The sequence below is a fragment of the Carassius carassius genome, chromosome 19, assembly GCF_963082965.1.
Source record: "Carassius carassius chromosome 19, fCarCar2.1, whole genome shotgun sequence".
Taxonomy (NCBI): Eukaryota; Metazoa; Chordata; class Actinopteri; order Cypriniformes; family Cyprinidae; genus Carassius; species Carassius carassius.
In genome coordinates, this window is record NC_081773.1 from 5,597,260 (window position 1) to 5,625,249 (window position 27,990).

Genomic DNA, 27,990 nt, shown 5'->3' on the forward strand with positions numbered 1-27,990 from the left:
CATTTTTGAGTGAAAATTGTACCTACTCCATTTTATTTTTCTTTTCTTACTAATTTTATATCCAAACTATTATTTCATAATAGTAATAATATTTTATATTTGCATATTTGTTCTGTTGTTAAATAAATCTAAAACAATGTAAAACCTTAAACTAAATAAAACAATTATTCCAATGTGTATGTACATTTCACTTTTTGTTTTGTATTTTTTGTTACTCTCAGTGGTGATTCCCTCTAGATTTACAGTATTGTGATATGGTTATTATTTTCCCCATACTGTTTGTACAGTAAAATAATAATTTATTAGATTGATTATTTATTAAAAGTTTCAAGGGAGTACAACAAATACTACATGCTATAGAAATATACTTAAATCATTATTTTAATAATTATATTATCAAATTACAGTAATGAGAGTGGGGTTTTGAGCATTTGGGGATTTGGAGGAGACGGTGTTTAATTATCAAGAAATTATGTCACGATGCAAAAAATAAAAAAATCCTTTAAATAGATTTAATTTGTTTAAGCTGTTACAGGACAGGTTTTAATCATTTGAAATCTGTGCTTTAATGGTATGACACCACAACTCAAAAATTAAATGTGTGTGTGTGTGTGTGTGTGTGTGTGTGTGTGTGTGTGTGTGTGTTTTACTTGCAGTCTTTTACCTGTTAACAGTAAATATCTGCACGTGAAAGCCAGGTCTGTATACAGATTTTACAAACATTTGCAGAAGAATGTGTCTGATATAGAAAAACAGCTGGCGGTATGTTAAAATGTCTGGCAATATTTATGAGTGTTGCTCAAATAAGAAATTCAAGAAGTACAACTGTGGCAGCTGTGACATCAAAATGTCACAGCCACGGTCCTCTTCGGTCTGCACCTTGGAATTCACGAGTATCGCTTTCATTGTGGAAGCCAGGATCCATCTCTCTCCCAAACCTGGACTGACAGAACAGCAGCCGAGCGCCTCAGACTGCCACGGGACGGGCAGCTTGGGAAAAGAGATGCGGCGCTTTAGCAGATCCTGACTTCTCGGGGCAGGTGTTGAGATGTCCTTCAGTGTGAGCGAAGAACAGCGCGGGGTCGAGTGAGAGTAATATCCACCTGCATTAGACCTGATATAGCGCCGTTAACAAGGCTTTCTTCCTGCATTCTCAACATGGATTATTTTTTCATCTGTTTCCGGGAAATCAGATTAAAGTCTGGCCCTTCAGATGCATTTAGAAATCTGGTTGTGAAATCAGGGTGCCTTGTCTGTAAGATTTTCATCATTCAAACAGACAAAGAATGTCTGTAAGGGCTGAAGAATTGCATTTTGGGATATAGGATATTATGAACGGAGGGCTAAAAAAACAATGGTTGCAGTTCTCCCTGTGTTCAAGGCTATGGCCTCCTATGATTATCATTCAAGACTCAAGAGTGAAAAAAAAAATGTGACGGTGAATATGTCATGCTTGACGAGTCTTGTCAAGGACACACACACACAAAAAAAAACAAAAGAACAATGGTAACATTTTATTTTTAGGTGTACTTGTTACACATGTTAGGTGTACTTACTGTTATAATAATAACATGCAACTAACCCTGAACCAAACCCTAATCCTAATCATATAGTAAGTACATGTATTTAATTAATATTACTCTGTACTTAAATGTATAATTACACGGTAACAAGAACACATTAATAAGTGTAATCAAAAAACTTAATAATGTGAAATGACTCTAGAAATTGGCCTCTGAAATAACTGTAACAAGTTCTCAATTGTTATCTTCAGTTAATTCATTAACCAACATCAACTAATCATAAGCAACATATATTTGTAGCATTTATTAACCCTTAATAACTAATGTTAACAATCAAACCTTATTGTAAAGTGTTATCCAAATGCAAATTATGTCACTTCATTTAAAATGATAATTCACTATTTTGAGGTACACAAATACATTTATTTTATTTTTTAAATAGAATGCTATGCAATGTTAGAATGAATTGATGTAATTTTAAAACATACATTTTTTTCATCATATTAATAATGTATAGTGTTAATGACCAAAGTAAAATGTGTTTTTATGTTGTTGTTTTTTCAGACATTTAAGGCATATGCTCCCTTACATTAATCATATAAAATATTATTTCTAACATAATGAGTCTATAATTAATTTTGAAATGATATCTTCAAGCATTACTTCGACCCTGGTTTGAAGAATGGGTGGACACACACACACACACACACACACACACACACACACACACACACACACTCACACATATAGTGTTGTTTTTTTTACATATCCTGTTGTGCCATGACTAGTGAGCCAATCCTATCAAACGCAGCTGGCTGCTTGTTGTAATTCTTGATGCTCTCTCATAATGTCCGCTTAAGATTTCCACAGTCGTCCTGGTTTGGCAGAGTGTGGCAGAGATGTGAGGCTCACAGAGCAAACACTGAAGCCACACTCCCCAGCAGCAATCACAAAGCTTCAGACTGGTGAAGGCCTCTTCTTCTGGCGACCAAATGTCTAATGCACTCTTCACCACAACATTTCTCCTGATTGCTTCGCCAAATCTCTTGCTATCCACTGCAGACATTTCATGCCATAATGGATATCTGTCACCATCCTGAGTCTCCAGATACAGCAAGACTCACTTCCAGACCAAATAACAGTTTAATGATGTTCAATTTGGATTATTTGGAATGTCATTAACTCCAGTAAAGGCGTAGATGATGCATTGTAAATAAAATGTCTATACCACATGCTTTAGGTTAAATCTATTTCCTGATTAGCATTTTTCACTCTCATTTTCGCTGCTATAATGTAAAGCTCACACTGAAGATAATATGTCACGGATCTATCTCATCTCTCGCTGTCACTCTCTGATTTTTTATCCTTTTTAATGCACAAATGGAGCAATTTCTATGGAAATAGAGTTTTTATTCTCCTAGTTTAAAACCTATTCATGAGGGCTGTTAACAGATAACATGCACTAGAACATCAAGATTTAATCTTAAAAGTATATATGAATATATAAAGAATACTTTAGTTGCTTTAACATGTCACTCACTCACACACACATATATATATATATATATATATATATATATATATATATATATATGTACAGCATATATATATGTGTGTGTGTATATATATATATATATATATATATGTACAGTATATATATATATATGTGTGTGTGTGTGTATATATATATATATATATATATATATATATATATATATATATATATATATGTACAGTATATATATATATATATGTGTGTGTGTGTGTATATATATATATATATATATATATATATATATGTGTGTGTGTGTGTGTGTGTGTGTGTGTGTGTGTGTATATATATATGTATACAAAAAAATTATGGAAATAATATAAAAAAAAATAATCAAATTTATCTTTGAACACTTTATTGTATGTTAATTGCAATTAAATGAAATATAATTTGTATTATATTATATTGGTGAATGCTTCTATATTATATTAAATACAATTAACTGAAGTTCAGAGTTAAGTTTTAGAATAAAAGTATTTTTATGTCTATTTTTTAAATATTAATGAATATACTGATGACCATTAATAGCATACTAAAATATTAAAACTTGTCATGTGCTACACATTTTAATTGTGAAGCTGCAATTTTGTTTTAAAAAAACATTGACTGTTAGTACAGTTTCTAATTCTAATTAAAAACTTTACATTGGCTGTAGTATATTAGTCAACACAACAAATTATTATTAAAACATATTGATATCAAATGTACTGTAAAAGGAATTTGGCATTATTTTATGTGCACTTTTTAAAAGATTATTTAAGAAACATAAGTAGTTTTAATTGGCCTTAAATTTCAGTAATATTATATTTTTATATAATATATAATTTTAAGAATTAAAGTACTGTACACTACAGTTAAGAGCATGTTTTCACAAGGGTTTCTCCATACATGAAACTTATACAAAAAAATGACAAAATTAGACATAAATATATAAGTATTTTTACATGCTGTCATTACCATATTATTGAGACTGGGGCTTTAAGTCTCTTCTCACTTCAGTTTGAAATCACACAACTGACCTTTTTATTTCCTGAAAAGTGATTTCTAGAAAACACACATTTGAGTATTGTGGGAAACCCATCACCTGAGTGACATCTCCTTAATGATCCACCACTAAACTTGCTCCTTACTGAGAGTGAGTTCATCCCTGGAGCCCTGTTCGTCTAATGAGGCAGCAAAATAAAGAAGTATTTGGGAAGCACGGCCCTCCAAATATTCGCGGTTCAGAGCATGCGTGTCACCGGTGGCGGTAAAAGAGACGGGCCAGCTGGGGCTGGGGTGGCTCCTATTGAGTGCAAGTGTTTCCTGAGGCAGTGAAACACTCTTCCAGGGACACTGCAGTATGCCGAGCTGATGAACCTCATCAGGACCCGGCGGTTCAAGCCAAAATATTACAGACCGGGACCAGGGAACAAAGAGCTCTATTCACTCATTCTGAAGCGGTCGGGTAGTGAAAGTTTATTAAACCACTGATGTGATCTTTTAAAAGCTGAATCAGTGATGTAATTCATGTTAATAAGGACGAGCAAATTTACTTTTGACCTTTTCTGCTTCATACTTGGTAGGAAGTTCAATAAATTTTATATCAGTGCTTTGAGATAATGCTATTACGTATTACCCATGTAACATATACTTTACATCACAGTACGGGTCAATTCATTGTTATAACTGGCCTAAGGGAAAAAGGGATTTTTTTTTTTTTTTAAGAACGGTGCACATTCATCTTTTCCAGCAAATCCTTCTGTTTTCATTTTTCATGTTTTTTTATGCATTTGTTTAATTGTAACCTCTGAACAGAGGTGTTTATTGTCCTCTTGAAAGAATTAATAGGATGTAGTTTCATCCTTACAAAGCAAAAACCCTCGGAAGATTTCAGTTGTGATTGTGCAAGCAAAAAAAAAGTGCTGAGTTTTCTCCACACACTGCCTCTAACAAAATCACAGGAAGTTATTCAATTGGACAAATAGCATGATATAGCCACTGGGATGTTTAATCTTTTTATCTGGGAGTATTAATCATATTGTACCAATGTCAGTCCATAAACTCTTTAAACCGGAGTGAAAATAGCAATCCAGTCAAAAACGCTGCTGTAACCGTAATACCATTCATCTCATGGTGATATATATTTTCCAGGATTATAATATAATATAATATTCTTATGTTTTTCTTTTTTGTTTGTTTTGTTTTGCTTTGTTTTGTTTTTCAGAGAACAGCCCAAAAACACAGTTGTGTTCTTAAGCATTTTGGCAGATGATTTTTTTATTACTATTACTCAAAAGACTAAAGTGAAATATGTCATGTATAAAGAACAGATAAATATATATCTTGTCCTATCTGAAGAATGGAAATGTTGACTGATTAAAATCTACATTACTAAAACACTGTTACATTTGAACAAGAAATGTTCATAGATATGTTGTGGGAACTATTCTCAGATTTATGTCTAGAAAGGTGGGTTGTTGTTACTGAATGGAGGACTAAGCATTTATTATTTGTGTTCTTACTCTAATCTGATAATGATTTCACATAGAGCGAAGCACACAATATACTGTAGAACTTGCAGAATACACCCACAAACATTCTCCAGATCTTTCCCGATCAAACTCTTCGTCTTTCAGCTGCTGCAGTGTTGTGAAGGTAGATTCAATCTCTTCTGTTGGAGCACCATCTAGTGTCCATCAGCTTTTACAGTCACATGAAGAGTAGCCTACAAGATCTTCTGGACTGCGAAAAGACGCTAACGTTTTATAAAGAGCTGATGCAATGAAAACAAAACTTGCCTTTGAATTATATAACTATTAGCCACGAGCTAACTTACTTGCATTCGAGCAGCTCCACAAGACGAGCAAGATGCTTCAACAGATCTTTGTATGCTGATGAATTACCCAAATTAAGATTTCTGTCATCATTTACCCAGGTATTATAAGTAAAAATAGTTTTCTTTTAGTGTCCCTCGGAAAAATACTAGCGTCGCCTTATGAGAGACGTTGTCTTTTTGAGTGAACTGCACTTTTAAAGACTCTTTGTGTGATTATACTTAAGTGTTGTGATTGACATAACTAGACAGTTGACCTTTGACTCGGATGATGATTCAAAGTGTGGAGGGTGCTCTGTCTGCTTACTTCAGAAGTACTTCGAAACGTCTTTGTAGTCTTCAACATAATGATACTTCACTTCTGTGACATTACCTGTTCAGTGATGTCCCACATGGACTTCTCTAAAATAGACTTCATGCTGAGGTCAAATGAAAATCAGGGACATTTTTGCAATTGCATAGACTCACGTGGGATGTTGTTTGTTCAAGTCTCTCTCTCTCTCTCTCTCTCTATTATTATTATTATTCATATTGGGGATCAATGGTCATCACAAGGGAAATAGCTTAATAAATAAACACATTAAATAGTCAGTGTTGGGGTTTAGCAAATACAGTATCCTCCATGTTGCGTATGCTATACTGTATACGATGTCCTCCTCCTCACTAATGTAGTCAAAGGAATGTGTGCATGTGCTTTGTCCTTAAAAAATCAAGGCCAATTTGTACTTCAAGTACTTGTCAACAGATGGCCATGTTGTCCAATGCGTTTAAACTTGCTGCTTCTTTTTCTATGAGGACTTCCTGCTTTGACAATGTCCATCTGACTCCAGTCATTCAATGCAATCTCACTGTATGCAGCTTGAAATAAAACAACATAATAGTTTCTTTTTAAAAAATAATTTAGTCAAATGAAGTACATTTCAAGTTTTAATAACATTCAAGTATTAGTTTTTGGAAAAACGACACATTCATAGGCTATATTTATTTTCTGACTTATTTCATTCGTTCTATAGAACATACTCTTTTAACAATTGGGAAGTAAATTCAAACGTTTAAAAAAATCTGCGATTTGAAACACAATTTCAAAAGTTTGCATTTCAGGCCCCTAATATGCGATTGTTGTGTAGCTTAATGAAAAACCAAAACGCATAAAAAGTTTAAACCTTGCAGAAATCTTTCAGAAGTCCTTTTGCTTGAAAAAAAGGACGTATTTGCTTAGTCTTATCTCTTATTACAGAATATCTATTTTTAGCTTAGATATTTGATCAACATAATGCAGACAATACATTAGTAAAGACAAATTTTAAATAATTCTGACATAAAAAACTGAAGTCAGCTAAATACATTGGCAACTTCCAAAATAGTGCACCTTTTCCACAATAATAAATATAAAATAAATTTACCTTTGATTAACTCTTACATAACTTATGTAATGTAACAAAACATAATAACCTTTTGTGAAATCTGTAACCATTTGAAGCTAAAAGTCTACATTGCAACACTCTTAAAAATAAAGGTTCTTTATTGGCATCAATGGTTCCACAAAGAACCTTTACCATTCATGGAATCTTTTCATTCCACAAAAGGTTCTTTACAGTGGAGAAAGGTTCTTAAAATGTTCTTTACAATAAGAAAAAAATGGTTCTTATAAGAACTGTTCACCCAAAGGTTCGTTGGCATCGCTGTGAAAACCTCCTTTTGGAACCTTCATTTTTAAGAGTGTATAGAGTCTTCCTGTTTTAATATTTTCAACAAAAAAAGTGCTTTGTGCCCTTGCTTTTTATCTTCATCAGACAGAGGTCAATGTCTGCAGTTAGTGTATTCAGCCCTGGAGAGCACAATGAACGAGCAACGTTCCCATGGTTTATTCTGCCAGCCTTGCCCTGCTATCTGAACCAAGGACAGCAACAACAGCACAGTCTTCTGAGAGGGTTCTTCTTCTTGTATCTCGCAGCCATTTTGAACTTCTCCTTCGTGACCGCTACATAGTCTTGCGTCTTCTCCACATTGGCTTGTATGTTCTCGATCTGGTGGCCTTGCTCTTCCACCAGCATGAACACTTCTAGAAAGAGATCTCGCAGGTCCTTCATGTTGCTCTCCAGGTTCAGGAGCTCTTTGTGGCGCTGCTCGATCTCTGAAAGCTGCGTACGGGTGATCTTTGCATCCACTATGATGTTCTCATTGAAGATCTCCCACTTGCCCTGCTCTATCATGTCGTCCACCTCATCTTCGGACACCTCGCGGCCCGATACCTCCAACTGCCGGATGATGAACTGCTTGCATTTGTTCTGCTTGCTCAGGATCGAGTCATTGTGTTGGCGCATTACCTGCTGGAACTGGTGAAAGAGGGCTGCGTGCTGGGCCTTCTGGATACGGGACGTGGCGACATCCGGGCCCAGCTCGGCCTCGGTTTGCTTAGCCTGCTTGGAAAGCATGTCTAACCTTTTATGCAGGCTCTCGGCCAACAGCTTGATGTCTCGTGTCATGCTGCTCTCCTTTTTCATGATGCTGAGGCGCCTGATGGTGGCCACAAAGTTGCTCTGCTGCTGGCTGAACTTACTGACTTCAGAGTTCAGCTCCTCGATGCTGTCACGAATGCTCTGAGCCTCCTTCAGGAAGTTCTCCAGGACCGGCTCTGTCTCGAAGATCACAGCCTGCAGGCCTATGAGAGAGGACGGGTCCATGTCCTCCTCCTCCTCCTCGTTGAAGGGGTTGTTGTCCACCAGCTTATCGCTGGCCTTCATTCGCTGACGCAACTCCTCCATGCGGTCCTTCATGTTTGCAGAGACAGACGACCTTGATTAAGACCAGGGCAGATTTTCTCTTAGATTTGAGTGTTTTCTGTGTGTAAAATGTTCCTCTGCTTCTCATATCCTATAAATAACCAGAGAAGGGATATTGAGTTAACAATAACAGTAACAGTATTGTCACATTTTGTCTTTTCGGTCCTCATTTTTAGTGTGTGTCAGTTTTTTCTATGTAATTTCTGGTTTATGTAATTTCCTATAAAGGAAAGTTCACCTGTAAAGTAAATTGTCAATATTAGTTCACCCTCATGTTGTTCCAAACTTGTATGCTGTTTTTTTCTTCTTGCACCCAGTTATTATAATAATTTACTATTGTGTTTTTTGTTATTATTTTTTACTTGATTTAATTTTTATATTCTCTTTTTTAATTATAATTTTAGTTAATGATTTAGAAATTGTGACGAGTGGGGCGGGGCCGAGGGACATGGGAGCGAGGCCGGGGGAGTGACTGGAGATGAACTACACCTGTTCGACCCACCGGTCTCGAGGCCCATGGAGGAGATGGAAGGATATAAAACTGGAGCGACGACAGTGAAGGACGAGAGAGGACCAGGCCTGGGCTTTTAGTTGTGTTTTGGGTTTTATTTGCGCGCACCAGTCGTCCGTGAGGGGCTGGTGCGCTGTTTTTGTGTTTATTTTGTTATTAAAATGTTTTTGATTGTCCGCCGGTTCCCGCCTCCTTCTTCCGGATGAATAGGAAGGTTTATTCATTACAATGGTGCCGAAGCCCGGGAGAAGGAGGGACGCGCTGCTGAAGATCCCTCGCCGCTGTGGTGAATCCGCGGTGCCATCGAGCTGGCGAGGAGTGTGCCGCCATGGACGCTCGAGGCGGTGGGCTGGAGCGAGTTGCCGGGGACGGGCGAGCTCGCTACCGGCCGCCCACGATGTGGAGAGACGGCTGCCGTCCGTGAGGGAGCGGAGGAGTCGGCGCCGTTCGCCGGAACGGGGGACTCCTGCCGGCTGCCCAAAACCGGAGGAGCCGTCGCCGTCCACCGGGCGGCGGAGGAGTGTCGTGCCGTCCGCCGAGGGCCGTCCAGTGCCACCGCCAGGCACCGCGGAGGAGATCGCCCAGCTGGTGGAGGGCCGAGCAGTGGTGCTGTGGCCGAGGGACATGGGAGCGAGGCCGGTGGAGTGATTGGAGATGAACTACACCTGTTCGACCCACCGGTCTCGAGGCCCATGGAGGAGATGGAAGGATATAAAACTGGAGCGACGACAGTGAAGGACGAGAGAGGACCAGGCCTGGGCTTTTAGTTGTGTTTTGGTTTCATTTTATGCGCACCACTCGTCCGTGAGGGGCTGGTGCGCTGTTTTGTGTTTATTTTGATCATTAAAGTTTTCTGTTGATTGTGCGCCGGTTCCCGCCTCCTTCTTCCGGATGAATACAAAGGTTAATTCATTACAGAAATGTTGTGTTTTTGTCTTTTTATATATGTCAGTATAATTAAGTTTTTTTTGTTAGATTTATTTATACTTTTCATATTATTTTATTTCAAATAATTAAGGGGTCTTTTTTTTTGTTTGTTTGTTTTGTATGATTTAGTTTTATACATTTTTGTTTTATGAAAATAATTTTGTTTACAACTGTATTTCAAAGTGACCATGCCTTTTAATATATATATATATATATATATATATATACAGTTGCAATCAAAATTATTCAACCCCCTTGACCTGCAAGACATTATGACATTTTGCGGTGAACAACATTTTATGAAATCAATTCAACAAATGCATCAGTAAAGTATTAGAGAAAGTTTGTTAATACATTTTGAGTGTTTCTGAGAATGGAACATTGATGAATCATGATAAAATTCAAATTGGCTCTAAACATTTATGTTAAAAATTATTCAACCCCCTTTGTGCAGAATCTTTTATTCTTTAAAATCACCATTAAACGCTGTCTGTTAGTGTTTAGAAGCTTCTGTCACCTCTCTACTACAGTCTTGGCCCATTCCACGCCTGAAAAAAGCTTCCAGATCACTGATAATCTTTGGTTTTCACGTTGCTACTGCTTTCTTCAAATTCAACCAAATATTTGCAATGAGAATTAAGCCTTGAGACTGAACAGGTCACTCAAGTACATTCTATGTCTGATCCCTGAACCAAGCAGTAGTAGATTTGGATGTGTACTTTGGGATGACTGTCCTGCAGGAAAGTCCATTGATCATCAGCTTCAGTCTTTGCAACAAAGGCATCACAATTCTTGTCAAAATGGCCTGATACTTCAAAGAATCCATGATTTCCTTCATACAGTCATGATTTCCACTTCCTGCTACAGTTAAGAAACCCCATAACAGGACTGATCCACCTCCATGTTTGACGATGGAGATAGTGTTCTTCTGCTTATGAGCTTTGCCTGTTTTGCAGCAGACATACCGCTGATCCATGGGTCCCAAAAGTTCCAGTTTGGTCAAATCACTCCATAAAACATTCCTCCAGAGCTCCACAGGTCTACAAAATTTAATTTGATCAAGTTCAAGTTGGCCTTTTGTTCTTCTAGATCAAGAGTGGTATTCATCAAGATGTCTCAACATGAAGGCCATACTTGTCTAGTGTTTTTCTTACACACTGCATTGAAATGGTTTGAGTCCTTTCATCGGGTCATCTTGCAAGTCTTTGGCTGTACATTGCAGGTTTTTCTCAGTTGCTCTGATTAAACATTTTATGATATTGTGCTTTTTCTTCAACACCCTCAAAGGTTTTCTGGTAAAAAAAAAAACACTTTAAGCTAAGGAATAAGGCTGAGAGCTGTGTCTGTAGGAACTTTCAGTGTCTTGGAAATCTTCATATAGCCTTAGTCTTTCTAAAGTAATACAATATTTACTTTTGTGAGATCTCTGTTGACATTTTTGCTACTCAACTTCAACACATGCATGGGCTAACAGCTCAAGCCAATTCTGTTTTTAATAGAGTTTTTAATAGAGTTAAAGGCTTAATTGTGTTTTGAGACTGTTTTATTCCCCACCATGCAAATAAGTGATTTAAAAACAGCAATGTTGAATAGGGGTTGAATAAGTATGTCATAGCAGTATTATTAAAAAATCTTAATTCAAAAATATTACATTATATATTGACAATATCACTTTTAATATGCCAGTGAACTGTTATAGATGCAATTTTATTTTATCCTGGATCTTCAGAAAAGCTTGTATTTGTAAAGTACTGCAGTCTCTGAGGGGTTGAGTAATTTTGATTGCAACTGTGTGTGTGTGTGTATATATATATATATATATATATATATAAATTAAAAACACACATAATCCATATGATTTTAAATCTGGATTATCAGATGATAATCAATGCTATTTTTGACATTGGTGATGCCAAAACTTTGGAGCTTAATTGGTCAAGTCTTCACAGAAACAACATCACAGATCCCCTAAAGTGACATGGTGATGGGAAAAAAATATATAGGCCTATCAGTGTTTTTGTATTCACTCGAAAATATTTAGCATTCCGCCAAGCTTTGCATATGCTCACTAAGAATATAAAGTTTTGCATGTAAAGGCAAAGTTTCTTGGGAGAATGAAAAACAAAAACAAAAGCAATTCAAGCACGCAAAAAAAAAAAATAGAAATGTAATTTTTATATTATATTTCATAAATATAAAATAAAAAAAGTTAATAATAATAATTTGGCCATGAACATACCCCTATAATTGTTAAGTAACACATTTTATTTCCAAGTAACAATTTTAACTTTGGAAATGATAAAAATATATAGAAGTTATATATCTGTTTCACAGTGTTACATAGTAGCCTACTAACATTAGGCCTATTGTTTATATTGCTACTATAGTAACGTTATTATTTATTCATATTTTAAATAAGCTTCTATTTCTATGTTTAGGCTACAGTTTATTTGTTTGTAACCTAATTTTAGTTTATACTTTATGAATTTAAGTTTAAGATTAAATGCTTTTGTCGAAGTCTGCAAACAGGACGTCAACAGAGGCTAGAGGCGGGACACAACCACTGACCTCTGATATAATTGAGATCATCTATCGTTGATATAACATAAGATTAGTGGACAGACGCACTGGAACAGAAAATACTGTACAAGCTCACTGTTCGCCATGCTACTCAACACTGAATCATGGGAGGGGACTATGATTCTAGCCTATCTCTGAAGAAAAGTTATTGTCTTAAAAGAAATAATAATAATGTTGCGATGGCATTTTCCTTTCATCCTACCTTAAAGAAGTGTTTATAAGCGTGCATCTGCTTTGTTTACATCGGTAACCAAGGAAATGGTACTACAACAGTTCCATAAGCGCCACCTGTTGTCAGAGAGTGAGTTTGCGTTTTTAGAATAATTTCACAAATCTACAGCCAGTCATACCATTCCGTTTGCTTTAAAGGGGACATTTAATGTGATTTTTTTTTTTATTCAATTCATTTTGGAGTGCTACAAGCTCTTTGTATATAAAAAAGGTCTGTAAAGTTGCAAAGACTAAAGTATCAAATCAAAAGAGATATTCTTTATCAAAGTTAAGACTCTGCCACGCCCCCCCAAAACGCCTCATTTAAACATGTCCCCACATCTCTACGTCACTATGTGGGAAGATTTGCGAAACGCCACCCAAATGTTCACGCAAAGAAAAAAGGCGTACATTTTATTCTTTCTGTTGCTGCCGCTGCCATTTTGTGGAGAAGCTGTGTCTTTCATTGTGAAAGTGAAACTACTATCTTTGGCCTTCTAAAAGAGCATGATATGTGCTTTATCATGCCTAGAGCTGATCTGTGCTGGTCACTGAGGAAATACATCAACTTTGTGCTGTGGATCGCCAGATTGGCTTTCACTGTTGATGAGGCGGAGTCCAGCCTTGGGACATTACATGTGGTTGCCGCAAACCCCAAGCCGCTCCTTCGTCGAATTTTCCGGCCATTCCTCGCTCTAGCCACCGTCTGCCTCTCATTCAAGCCCCCAGATTATTCCTCGCTCTAGCCACCAGCTGCCTCTCATTCGAGCCCTCAGATTATTCCTCACTCTAGCTGTCGGCCGCCGCTCACTCAAGCCTCCAGATGTTCCTCACCAAGCCACCAGATGTTCCTCACCCAAGCCACCAGATGTTCCTCACCCAAGCCACCAGATGTTCCTCGCTCAAGCCCCCAGCTGTTCCCTTACTCAAGCCCCCGGCTTGTTCCTCACTCTAGCCCCCAGCTTGTTCCTCACTCTAGCCCCCAGCTTGTTCCTCACTATAGCCCCCAGCTGTTCCCTAACTCAAGCCCCCAGCTTGTTCCTCATTCAAGCCCCCAGATTATTCCTCGCTCTAGCCACCAGCTGCCTCTCATTCGAGCCCTCAGATTATTCCTTACTCTAGCTGTCGGCCGCCGCTCACTCAAGCCTCCAGATGTTCCTCACCAAGCCCCCAGATGTTCCTCACCCAAGCCACCAGATGTTCCTCACCCAAGCCACCAGATGTTCCTCGCTCAAGCCCCCAGCTGTTCCCTTACTCAAGCCCCCGGCTTGTTCCTCACTCTAGCCCCCAGCTTGTTCCTCACTATAGCCCCCAGCTGTTCCCTAAATCAAGCCCCCAGCTTGTTCCTCACTCTAGCCCCCAGCTGTTCCCTAACTCAAGCCCCCGGCTTGTTCCTCATTCAAGCCCCCAGCTGTTCCTCACTCAAGCCCCTGGATTGTTCCTCACTCAAGCCCCCGGCTGTTCCTCACTCAAGCCCCGGCTGTTCCTCACTCAAGCCCCCGGCTGTTCCTCACTCAAGCCCCCGGATTGTTCCTCACTCAAGCCCCCGGCTGTTCCTCACTCAAGCCCCCTGCTGTTCCTCACTCAAGCCCCCTGCTGTTCCCCACTCAAGCCCCCGGCTGTTCCTCACTCAAGCCCCCGGAATGTTCCTCACTCTAGCCCCCAGCTTGTTCGTCACTCTAGCCCCTGGCTTGTTCCTTACTCAAGCCCCTGGCTTGTTCCTCACTCTAGCTCCCAGCTTGTGCGTCACTCTAGCCGCCAGATGCAGCTCACTCAAGCTGCGGGCCATTCCTCACTCTAGCCCCTGACTTCTTCCTTACTCAAACCCCTGGCCAGAGGTGAGTAGAGTACCCAAAAACTGTACTCAAGTAAAAGTAAAAGTACTTCTAGAAATATTTACTCAAGTAAAAGTAAAAGTACTAGTCTTGAATAGTTACTTGAGTAAGAGTAAAAGAGTATCGGATAAAAAATCTACTCAAGTAGTTAGTTACTAGTTACTTTGGGTCATATATACTGAACCTATTTTTATTTAGATATATAGATAAAATGTATGTAATGTATGTGTGCATGTATAAATGTATATATTTCATCAGCCTTTACTCCAATTTATGTAATTTATTATAAAAACCCTGTCTGTTTACTTAAGTAACAGATATAGGTGTCATGCCATAACATATTTTTAATACGACTGACTTTATATTAAATGTGAATTTAACATTGAAAGTTAATGTGATATAAATATTGCTACTAATCTTTCATTGTTCAGAAAGAGAGCAAATAACATTTACATTATTAAAGATCATTTTCACTGACAGTCTAGATTTCAATCACTCTCAGAAACTCCCATTAAAATCACTGAAACTGTTAACACTGTGAAATCAATATCTTAATTAAAGATTCATACACATATCTGCACTTTGTTGTTTCTGACGAGAGAATTCGCCAGAAAGAGGTCTCCAGGTCAGCAAGCGAGTGAAGGAAGCACCGGCATTTTAGCGATGACTCATCTGAATGCCTGTGATTGGCCAATGCTTTAATAAGCTCAAAAGAATCATGTGTGATTGGTTATAATGAGCAGCGCTGTATAAACGCATCTATCTCTGGCTCAGCGCCAGCAAGCGATCACAGATCTGAATTTAGCAGCTGATGATATGACTTGCTGAACGTACTTGCACCGGTGTGATTGTATTAAAATTAATAAAATCTTAATCGGCTGTTTTTTGTCTTTTGGAAGCTGCATTCAACTTGACTCCCCTCTGTTATAAGCCACACACGTACAACAAACTAATGTCACAGTGGTATCGTGTACTGTAATCGAATGTAACGTTAGCCCAAGTTATTACCTGTTAAACAGTAGACAGCACACGTGGTGTTCATCTAATAAGGATCTCAATCGCTAGCAAATAATAGCCTTTGCAGATTTGCTTTCAATTCAGTGCAGTTCCAGCCACGTTTTCAATGCTGCTGATGTTCTTAAACGTTACAACTCTGAGTGAACCGCTTCAGACTCTCAGCGCATGCGGCAGGGAACTGAACGACTCATTCAAACTGATTCATGAACCTATTCACTCGTTTGCCAATTGGTTTGATCAAGTCTTTGAACAGAATTGACTCAAAAGAATGAATCATTCGCGAATGGGCATCGCTCATTGCCCAGAGAAGAGTAGACGGCGCGTTTGGAATAAACTGAAGCATTTATAACATTTATTGCATTAAGATAAAGTAACGAGAGGAGCGTCGCCCACAGTAACGAAGTAAAAGTACAGATTTTTCCCCAAAAATTTACTCAAGTAAGAGTATAAAGTACCCATCTTTAAATATACTCCGAAAAGTATTAGTTACCCCAAAAAATTACTCAAGTAAATGTAACGAAGTAAATGTAACTCGTTACTACCCACCTCTGCCCCTGGCTGTTCTTCACTCAAGTCCCCAGCTGTTCCTCACTTTTTGCAAGGACAGTCTGGTGCTTCTGACTCACGGTATGTAAAATTTACACACTCTAAAAAACACTGGGTTGTTTTTTCAACCCAAATGCTGGGTTGAGACTGCTGGGTAGGACATTGGGCTGTTTTAACCCAAGTTTGAGTTGAAAATTGGTCTCGATTATAACCCAGCGATGCTGGGTTGGGAACGCAGACGTGAAGGAGAGCACACACGTCACGTTAAAATCATTCGTCTCCAGTGCGAGAAGTCGCCATTTTCTTAGCGTGAAAGAAGTGAGAAGCGAGTGAAAGACATTATGGTAAGTACAGATTCAAAGTGTAAAGTTATCATTCATTGTTTATGTCCGGGAGTATTTTGACATTTCATGAAAGAAAAAAAAAGAGCTTATATTGAAAAATATGTGGACGCCGTTTTCGCCTCAGAAACGGTGGTCTTAACTAGGGATGTGCAACAGTGATCAAGTACTCGAGTACTCGATGGCGACAACGATGATCGATCACGTAAACGATGATAGAATTTTTTTTTTTTTTTTTTTGATTGGTTATGGCAGCACGTTGGGCGGCGCCCTGAGCTCTGATTGGTTAGCTTCCCACTTGATGCCTCAAAAGATGTAAGAAGACGGATAATCATGGCCTCAAAGTCACGTAGTGATGGCTGGCTTCCCTTTGAGAAGAATGATGAAAATACAGTTCAGGGTAAGCTGTGCAGCGCCAAGCTGTCACACAAATCTATAACAAATACAATGCGCTATCATCTAAAATTTGTAAACATATCTGGCGATAACAGGGCTCAGAACTCAGAACAGAACTCAGACGAGCATTGTATCACTTGCCGTAAGACCTAAATGCAACGCAGGCAGAACTGAGAAGATGACAAAGCTATTCGCTGAAATGGTGGTGAAAGATTTGCTGCCCATTAGTTTCAGGGACAGAGAAGGTTTAGAGTTTTCCTTAACTGTGGTTGAAGGTAAATGAGAATCGGTTTACAAAGCTAAGCATACTTGTCCAGTGGTACCTGGCTGTTCCTGCAACATCTGTTCCAGCGGAGCGAATTTATTCCAAAATATTAATTAAATATTAGAATACATAAAAAATAACGATAGTGACACTAATGTGAATTTATTGTACTTTCGTGTTTGTAAAGCGCAATCCGAGTTACACTTTCGGTCAAGTTCACATCTGCATCTGCAAATTTTTTTCAGATAAAAGTTGCAAGAGCTAGTCTACGTCTGATTAATTAACATGAACAATTATGCTGAAATCGCTGCATATCATCGATTCGTTTCATGCTCATATAAGCAATGCCCGATAATGATATTGCTTTAATATCAATACCCTTTAGCAGCTTCTCTTGGAACAGTGATACTAAAAAAATCTGCTATCACCAGCAAGTCCTGCTTTCTGCATTTGTTATAGACTTCAATAGTAGGAGCTAAAGTAAACGCTGTTAGATCGAACTCCATACTCACCCTCCAAGAGGTCTCTGTGTCTAGGGGTGACAAGGGGAGTAACATATGCTACTTAAGAAAAATTAACAATTGTGTCGGTGAACTTGCAAACAAAATAGTGAGAGAGAGTTGACTATCTGTAATCCCAGCACTCACACTCATGGAAACTCTTCAAGATTTTATTTACAATGTGAAGTCTTTGTACAGCATTAAAGGGTAAGGGAAAATTAGAGGTTTAACAATATGGATAATTCAAAAAGAAAGAATAAGATGCTTGTAGCTTCAGGAGGGGGTTAAGGCCAAAATAACAAACAAAAAGGGGATGCTAACTGAAAACAAAGTAATCTAAGTTACCTAGCAAATAAAACATCAAAATCAACAACATTTCTCTTCCCTGACTTCCTCACTGTTCCACAAAACCAGGAGAAAAGCATACGTTAATAAAATAAAAGTGGCACCCACCTCCTTACTGCATCTGCAGGCAGAAGAAAAAAGAAACAAATTTCTAATCACTAAAGCCAGTACAACAGGCTGTTAAACCTCTAATTTTCCCTTACCCTTTTATGCTGTACAAAGACTTCACATTGTAAATAAAATCTTGAAGAGTTTCCATGAGTGTGAGTGCTGGGATTACAGATAGTCAACTCTCTCTCACTATTTTGTTTGCAAGTTCACCGACACAATTGTTAATTTTTCTTAAGTAGCATATGTTACTCCCCTTGTCACCCCTAGACACAGAGGGGGACGTAACATATTTGGGGGCTCGTCTTAAACTTTTTTTTTCAAAGAGATTATTTCTTACTCTACTTTGCTTGACTGTTTCCGTTTTTGGGCGATAGAGAAGAGACCTCTTGGAGGGTGAGTATGGAGTTCGATCTTACAGCGTTTACTTTAGCTCCTACTATTGAAGTCTATAACAAATGCAGAAAGCAGGACTTGCTGGTGATAGCAGATTTTTTTAGTATCACTGTTCCAAGAGAAGCTGCTAAACGGGTAATTAAAGATAAGCTTTACATGGAGCTAGTTACTGCTGGTATTCTGCCAAGCGATTCGGAAGACATAGAGGAAAATACTGAGACTGCAGATGTAGGTTCTTTTGCTGGTCTGCCTCCCAGTATTGATCCTACCAGTCCACGCTTTGACCCTGTGCTTGCGCTTAAATTTAAAGAATTAGATCTTGCCTTGAAGAAGCAGGAACAAGAGCTTCAAGTAGTTAATCTTTGTACATTAGAGGTACAGGCTAACAGAGATATTAAATTGCGTTCCCTGGATATAGAGGCGGAGACTTTACAGCAAAAACCTGTCCCGGTACCGCATGCTAGACTTCCCTCTTTCCCTGCTAGTGTGCGAACCACTTTTTCTCAGGTCCTCAAGAGTCTCACTCCACTTTTGATGTGACCAAGCACATAAAGCTTGTACCACCGTTTAAAGAAATGGTGGTGGGTTCTTATTTTATAGTGTTCGAGCGTATAGCTGGTAAGCTGGGGTGGCCAAAAGATATGTGGGGGCTATTGCTCCAGTGTAACTTAGCTGGCAGGGCAAAGCAAGTGTGCTCTGCTCTGTCAGTTGAGCAGTGTTTGGACTATGAAGTGGTTAAGACAGCCGTTCTCCGAGCTTATTAGTTAGTGCCAGAAGCTTATCGTCAGCGTTATAAAAGATTAACGAAAACAGTCAATCAAACATACACGGAATTTGCTAGAGAAAAGAAAAACCTCTTTGAAAAGTGGTGTGGTGCTGGTAAAATTTCGAGTCTTGAACAGCTTCAAGAACTAATCTTACTGGAAGATTTTAAAAATGTTGTGCCAGAGAGTGTAGTTGTTCATTTGAACGACCAGAAGATCGTGACACTCTCTGAAGAAGCGGTTATCGCTGATGAATTTGTGCTTACCCACAAAAATGTTTTTCCGGTGAACTGTATGTTTCAGAATCAGCCCCCTGTTACCGAGAGTGGTGTGAGGGACAGATTTTTAGGGGGTAAACTGGAAAGAGGCCATAAGACCATCTCGAACAGTGTTGGAGATAAGCGTGTATGCTTTTATTGTCTCAACCCTGGCCATAAAATAGTGGACTGTAAAGCGTGGAAGCAGAAAATTGGCACAAAGACTAAAAGTGTTGCTTTCATTCACTCTGCTGCAGCTGTTGAGAATTCTATGCCGTCACACATCTCTGGTTACGAACCGTTTATGTTAAGAGGAACCGTTTCGCTCTCCCCTGATTCCCCTGCATACCCGGTCTCGATTCTACGTGACACTGGGGCTTGTCAGTCCCTTATACTGGATAGTCTTTCCTAGACTATAATGTGCCCTGCGACTCGCTTACCCGAGGCTATGCCTCTGCATACTTTAAAAGCTAAAACTGTAGTTAAAGAACTAGTTAAGTATCTTTCTACTTTTGGGTTACCAAGAGTCATCCAGACGGACCAAGGGACTAACTTCACTTCAAAGTTGTTTGCGCAGGTGGCAAAAGAGTTAGGTGTTAGTCATGTGCTGTCAAGCGCATATCACCCACACAGTCTAGGTGCTGTGGAACGCTTTCACCAGACTCTTAAGTCAATGTTGCGTGCATATTGTTTAGAGTCTGGGAAAGAATGGGTTGAAGGCTTACCCTTGCTGATGTTTGCCGCCAGGGAAACAAAACAGGAGTCAATTGGGTTCAGTCCAACAGAACTGGTGTTCGGCCATACTGTGAGGGGTCCTCTTAAACTGCTGTAGGAACAATTACTGTCTGCAAATCAAAGCCCAGTGTCTGTGTTGGATTATGTCAGCTGTTTTCATGAGAAACTTAATCAAGCCCATGATTTTGCTAAAAGTCACTTGTTAACTGCCCAGGCTAAAATGAAGACCCATTTTGACTGCAAAAGTCTAAGCCGCAGCTTCCAGCCAGGGGACTCTGTATTAGTGTTGCTCCCTATTCAGAACTCTCCTTTGCTGGTCCATACTCTATTAAAGAGAAACTGAGTGAAACAGACTATGTTGTTAATATGCCTGATCGTAAGAGAAAGACTAGGGTATGTCATATAAACATGCTGAAAGCATATTTTACATTAGCGAAGTCAAATACTTTCCATGATTCCAGTGTTACCCCTGTTATTGCTGATGCTTGTTCACCTGTATACTCCCCTAAACAGGATGGCTTAGGTATGGGCATTGAGAACGTGTCCTGTGAACGCCTTGAGAACTTAGCCATTTTAAATAGTCTAGAGACGTATCTTGCTCACCTCTCTACATGTTAACGTGAAGATATTGTGTGTCTGATTAGTAGGTTCCCTATGCTGTTTTCAGATGTCCCCAGTCAAACTACTGTCATTTGTCATGACATTAATGTTGGAAACTCCGGTCGTCAAACAGCACCCTTATCGGGTTAACCACCTAAAACGTGTGATAATGAGAGAGGAAGTGCGATACTTGTTGCAGCATGGTTTCGTTCAACCTAGTCAAAGCCCCTGGAGCTCCCCCTGTTTGCTGGTACAGAAGTCTGACACTACGTATAGATTCTGTACAGACTATCGCAAAGTTAATAGTCTTACTAAACCAGACTCTTTCCCATTACCTCGGATGGAGGATTGTGTGGACCGAATTGGTGCATCCCGCTACATCACTAAACTTGACTTACTAAAGGGCTATTGGCAAGTGCCACTAACAGACCGGGCCTCTGATGCCGCGTTTCCACCGAAATTACCCGGAACATTTGTACCAGGAACTTTTTCCCCCCCAGACCTGTTGCTTTCTGCGTTTCCACCGCGGTGTAAAGTACCGGGAAGATTAGGCAAATAGACTGGTTACGTAGGTCTGCGCGCATTTCTGAATACAAAGTACGCTGATTTTGGACGTGCATCCTCGGTAGTGCGGACTTTGTGCATTCGACTCGGGAGTGTGATGTCCGCGATGACGCAAATCCAGTAAATCTGCAAACAGCAGCATATACTTGATAACTTCAGTCAGCTGACCATGGCTACTATTTTCCTCTCTGTATATTTACAATAAAACGAAATAGGATATCAAATACCACTGCCTCCTTTCGTTTTCATTTAAGCATAATAACAGCTGCAGAAATGTACTTAGTTCAGGGATATACAGCCATTACAATGAAACGAAATATTATATAGATTTGCCTTTTTTATTTTCATCTTAACATATAGATAAATTGAATACAGACCAAAGATGACATGTTAGATTTACCCAAAACGAATTATATTTTATGTTTAACCACTAAAGAGACATCAGAGCCAGCGGCACACATCAGAAGGTCTAGCCGAGGAGAGGCTGCTTCTCAGCGGATAGATGATCACACGCGTGGAGCTGACCGTCTCTGAGATCGGCGAAACACATTTTTAAATAGGCGCTGTCTTTATAAATAAACCACAGATTTGAGTTTTAAACAACTACATTCTCGCCTGAAATACTTTTAAAATTACATTTCATGACACAATAAAACAGTAATATTTTGAACATGATCCGAATAAATGGTGGTTGAACTCAATCAATGCTGCGCGAACTCAACTCGCTTTACTGCAATTTTCCTCTCAGTATATTTACAATAAAACGAAATAGGATATCAAATACCACTGCCTCCTTTCGTTTTCATTTAAACATAATAACAGCTGCATAAATGTACTTAGTTCAGGGATATACAGCCATTACAATGAAACGAAATATTATATAGATTTGCCTTTTTTATTTTCATTTTAACATATAGATAAATTGAATACAGACCAAAGAAAACCTGTTAGATTTACCCCGCAGCTGAATTATATTTTATGTTTAACCACTAAAGAGACATCAGAAGTTCTAGCCGAGGTGAGGCTGCTTCTCGGCGGATACATGATTACTGAGCTCCCGCTGGTCGCGTCGAGCTGACCGTCTCTGAGATCGGCGAAACATATTTTTAAATAGGCGCTGTCTTTATAAATAAACCACAGATTTGAGTTTTAAACAACTACATTCTCGCCTGAAATACTTTTAAAATTACATTTCATGACACAATAACAGTAATATTTTGAAAATGTTGATCCGATTAAATGGTGGTTGAACTCCACCAAAGCTGCGTGAACTCAACCAATCAGGATGTTTAGTGGCCAAGTCCCGCCCCCAAAAGTTCCGGAACTTTGAAAAAGTACCACCTCGCCAGCAGGGACTTTCTGAGGGGCATTTTTTTACCCGGAACTTTATTTAGTTCCTGGTTCCTGCGGTGGAAACACACCGAGTACCAGGCCAAAGTCCCTAGTTCCTGGGTAAAGTTCCTGCGGTGGAAACGGGGCATGAGATATCTGCTTTCGTTACTCCAGATAAGTTCCTGCAATATTCTGTAATGGCCTTTCGGGATGCGAAACGCACCAGCCACTTTCCAGCGTCTGATGTGTTATCTGGTGGTGCACAGAGTGTTATCTGGAGTAGCCAACTGTGAAGCTTATCTGGATGATGTAGTGATCTTTTCAGATACATGGGAAAACCATCTAGACACACTTACTGAGGTTTTTAGTCATTTGGCTGAAGCTTCGTTGACGTTGAATCTGGCAAAATGTGACTTTGCAAAAGCCATCGTTACATACTTGGGTAAGAAAGTTGGCCATGGTCAAGTTTGCCCGGTGGAGCCTAAAGTGTTAGCCATCCTGGACTTTCCAGTTCCCATAAATAAATGAGAGTTGCGTAGATTTTTGGGTATGGTAGGGTACTACAGAGGATTTTGTGAGGATTTTGCCACCGTAGTCTCTCCAATAACTAACCTTCTGAGTCCCTTTAAGAAATTCCTATGGAGTGCAGAGTGTGCCAAAGCTTTTGCTGCTGCAAAGGACATTATGTGTAATGCCCCTGTGCTTGCTGCCCCAGACTTCACCCTGCCTTTCCAGTTGCAAATAGATGCCAGTGCAACTGAAGTAGGAGCAGTTCTCCTGCAAGAAGATGCTTTTGGAGTGGACCACCCAGTATGTTATTTTTCTAGAAAACTTTCCAAATGTCAGCAGAATTACAGCACAATAGAGAAAGAGACTTTAGCTCTCCTCATGGCTCTGCAACATTTTGAAGTTTATGTTGGAGGTAGTTGTACCCCAGTGTTACTTTATAGGAATCTATAGTCAAATCTGTCCTTGCCCATCTCTCAGCACGCTGTCATGAAAACGCATCAGAGGGAGCTCGCGCGCGCGCGCTCTCTCTATCTGTCTAACGCATAACTTAGCATCCTATTGTGCTGATACAAGTTGTAATGTTACGTCTGATATGTATCTCAGTTATCTGATTTATCATAGGATGTGTCATAGAATTAGCTTCCGTTTATTGGTATACTCTTCACCTCAGGCAGATATTTCTTGCTCCTTTATTAATAACATTGCTTGATCATAATCATAATCTAACCTGTCCTAATCATGTGTTCATGTTTTCATAGACAGATTTTCATGTCAGATTTTTTATTTATTTTTTTCATTTTCATAACAATCTTCAGATTTTTTATGTCCATGCCATGTGAGTGTCTTATGTCATATTTACATAAGATTTTACAATATCTGCACTTTTTGAGGTGTTAATAGACTGTTATGGTTACGGTTACACTCGTTAATTTGTTATCTTATTTATCGCAGTTAAACTGAATGCACATTAGTTTCCTAAAGGAAACAGCATCATGTAATAAAGACTAGCATAATTATTTTGAGGCTGTTGAAGTGGTAATTGTTAAGAATGTTTTACATGTAATATTTCAGACTTGTTGAGCCTGTGTCTTTATTAGCCACTTTTCCATTGTCGGTCAAATGCGAGCTAGTGCTTTAAACGGACCGGGTGGGGCTAATAGCCTCAGACCTGTACCACTGAGGCCAAAATAGCGCTGCGTTTCCAAGCTCTGCCGCGCTTCACTAAACCCCCCCCCCCCCCCCCCTTTACACGCCTCTCGGGAACAACGTCACGCAACCACATCATTTCACCAACAAAGAGAAGTTATCAGAAAATTATGAAATAAGTCACTGGAAACTAGCGCGATCACAAAATAACATCATAAATGCGGCCGTTTGTTTGCATGCTTTGTTAAACATTTAAATCCAAAAGCATCTATGTTTTACTATAATAAGTTATAAATTAATCATAATGAATTAATTTTTTTAGGATTTATAATTATGTTAAGGATTTGCCACTGATGATTCAAACAGTGAGTTTTGAGCAGTGTAGGGTAGCGCTTGTTGTTTGTTGTTTCTCAGATCACAAATGCAGACATGGTTTTATGTTAACGCTTCGCGATATGCAATGAAATGCGTAAAAAGACAGTATAAGTCATTATAATCAGTAATTATGTCCCCACTGAATACAACAACTGCCTTGTTTGTAATTCGTTTTATTGTTTTTGTCCTGTCATGCCAGTGTTCTGACCAGGACACGCCATAACAGTATATGTTGAGAGGTGTAACATTTCCATCACACGCTTGAAACATTTGGCCAATCACAACGCACTGGATAGCTGGCCAATCGGAGCACACCTCGCTTTTCAGAATGACGAGTCTTGTTAAAATCGAAGTGTTTCAGAAGGCGGGGCATAGGGGAGAAACAATAATGTACATTATGTAGAAAATATTGTGTTTTTTGAACCTTAAACCGCATAAACACATTTCATTACACCAAATACACAAAATAATGTTTTGCTGTTCTGTTCTTTGGACTGTGATTAAAATGCTTTTTTTGTTTTGTTTTGTTTTGTTTCATTCTGGAGTAGTTAACTTCCGGAATGAAAATTCTATCATCATTTACTCACCCTCCACGTCCAAACCCGTATGAGTTTCTTTCTTCTGTTGAAGATTTTTTGAAAAATATTAGTATCTGAACAGTTGATGAGCACCATTGACTTGCATAGTATTTTTTTTTTTCCTATTATGCAAGTCAGTGGTGCTTATCAACTGTTCGGATACCAAAGTTTTCATTCTGGAAGTGAACTACTCCTTTAAGGCCAGTTAAGCCTGTAATAAAGCAAATAAACTGTCTGTTCTTGTACACTTTCATTCTTTCTTATAGCTTGCTTAAAGGGTTTAAAAAGTAATTCAATCAGTATCGAAATCAGCTCAATTGTTTACAGAAAAATAATAGTTAAATAATAATTAGTACAGCAGTTAATACTTTTTAAGCTTTTTTTGTTTGATATATTTTATAGATTATTTTCCATTAACAATTGTAATAGTTTTAATTTTAGTTAACAATAACAAACCTGGTGTGATCATGTGTTTTTCTAGTAAAATTGTCCTAGTCGGTATTGAGTAACAGAAAACAGACTATATTTGTAAAGGTCACATTTTTGTCAGATGCTTATCCATGCATTATGCCTTCAGCTGCAGCTCTTGTGTCAAAGGAAGGATTAAACTCAGGTTTTAATTCAAAACCTGTGCTGTATTCCCAGTCCACATATCACTGCTGCGCATTCATCATGATCACTGTAATTTATAAAGTCTGTTCTGACACTGTACTGAACATAATATATATGAGCATTCACTGGAATCTGCCTCCAAATATCCCACTGACTGGCTCGTTCACCAAAAGTAAGATGCATGACTGCTGATGTTTTATCCTTAGTCTAGCTGCCTGGACTGTGGTTTTGGAAAGTGAGCATAACGCCAAGGGCTGGGTATTCTGAACTTGTCTGAGGAAAGTAAAATAGAGCGCTCCAAATCACCGACTATCCGGTTACTAGAAGGATTTCAAACAGGAAAGACTGCTGTTGCATGTGTGTGTGTGTGTGTGTGTGTGTGTGTGTGTGTGTGTGTGTGTGTGTGTGTGTGTGTGTGTGTGTGTGTGTGTGTGTGTGTGTGTGTGTGTGTGTGTGTGTGTGTGTGAGAACAGCCCACCCAAGCTCCTTAGGGAGAAAGATTATGAATATAAGAGTGGCCTTTGTTTTCTGCAGGACACTCGAAGAAATCACACACACCTATGAATTGCACAACAATCTCTAATCCAGTCTTCAGATTATGTTGGTTTACTGAATTCGCAATAACTAGATCATATTCAATTGTAAGGTTCCTCTTTATTTTATCAGTGTCTCTGCTTTCCATGAGCCATGAGTTTATGTTTTAAATGATATGCAGGCTGATATATTGATATAATTCCTTCCGCTGGTCTAAATCGAACTCTATATATATATATATATATATATATATATATATAGTTTATTATTTATTTATTTATTTATTTATTAGATTTGAATAAATACCCTTATTTTGATGACTTACACAGAAAGTATTTTATTATAATTTTAACTGTAGTGTTCAATTATAATTATTTTCATCATTTTTAACTGGCGTTTGTTATTTTATATTACATTTACAGTTCTATATATATATGTGTGTGTGTGTGTGTGTATGTGTATATTATTATTATCTATTATAATTATTAATAATACATTACCAGTTTCAATATATATATATATATATATATATATATATATATATATATATATATATATATATATATATATATATATATATATACACACACACACACACACACATACACAAAACTTTCTTAATCTGCCGCATTTGGATTGTTTGGATTGTCTCCATATGTATCACACCACACTGTTGTAAAACTGCATTTCTGTGATAATTCAATGTAATTAATTCATAATGTTGCATATAAACCAGAGAACACAAAACACTTAATATATGAATTATAACACAAACAAATAACAACTGTTTAATATTAACAGTATTTAGGTTTTTTTTTTTTACTTGATAACAATGATTAATTTCTGTATTCCATATCTTCCACTGATCTACAGAAGAATGTTTCTTAAAAATCTAAATCCTGGATATCAATATATCATGCTTTCTCTTTCTCTGTCTCTACTAAACTGATAAACATGGGAGAAAAAAAAAACATTACCTTTTATTGCTTTTAATCCCTGGATGGTTGAATATTGCTTCATTTTGAGTAGCCCAGATTCTTTTAGTCAACCCTGTGTTATGGAATGGACTTGTGAGCTCTAAGCAGGATCTGTTGAAGCATTCAGGAAGCACTTGGCATGTTCTCAGCTCCCAGCAACACAAATATGTGCAAGTGTGAGTTTTCTCCCTGCTCCACTGGTGCCAGTTATGTACTGTAGTGTATATCAAAGAAACACAACACAGACTCCTGGGAAATCTAGTCAAGCCAGTTTAAACCACACCCCCAGTCACAGTTAGACATCTGTTTGACCGATGGAGGGTGATGCTCATTAAACAGGAGAAGTGTGGGTGACG

The 27,990-nt window shown here is 38.5% G+C and overlaps 1 protein-coding gene across 1 annotated transcript; it reads right to left on the reverse strand.

Moving 5' to 3' along the window:
• Positions 1 to 6,966: 6,966 nt before the first annotated feature.
• On the reverse strand, positions 6,967 to 27,859 carry stx19 (syntaxin 19). Its single transcript, XM_059499593.1, has 2 exons — positions 27,635 to 27,859; positions 6,967 to 8,764 (listed from the first exon to the last, which is right to left on the reverse strand). The coding sequence occupies exon 2, from the start codon at positions 8,665 to 8,667 to the stop codon at positions 7,777 to 7,779; it is 891 nt and encodes a 296-aa protein (XP_059355576.1). The 5' UTR covers positions 8,668 to 8,764; positions 27,635 to 27,859; the 3' UTR covers positions 6,967 to 7,776.
• Positions 27,860 to 27,990: the final 131 nt, after the last annotated feature.

What these genes read in the sequence shown, in the direction of transcription:
- stx19 (XM_059499593.1), bottom strand. Translation starts at nt 8,667, where the DNA reads ATGAAGGACCGCATGGAGGAGTTGCGTCAGCGAATGAAGGCCAGCGAT.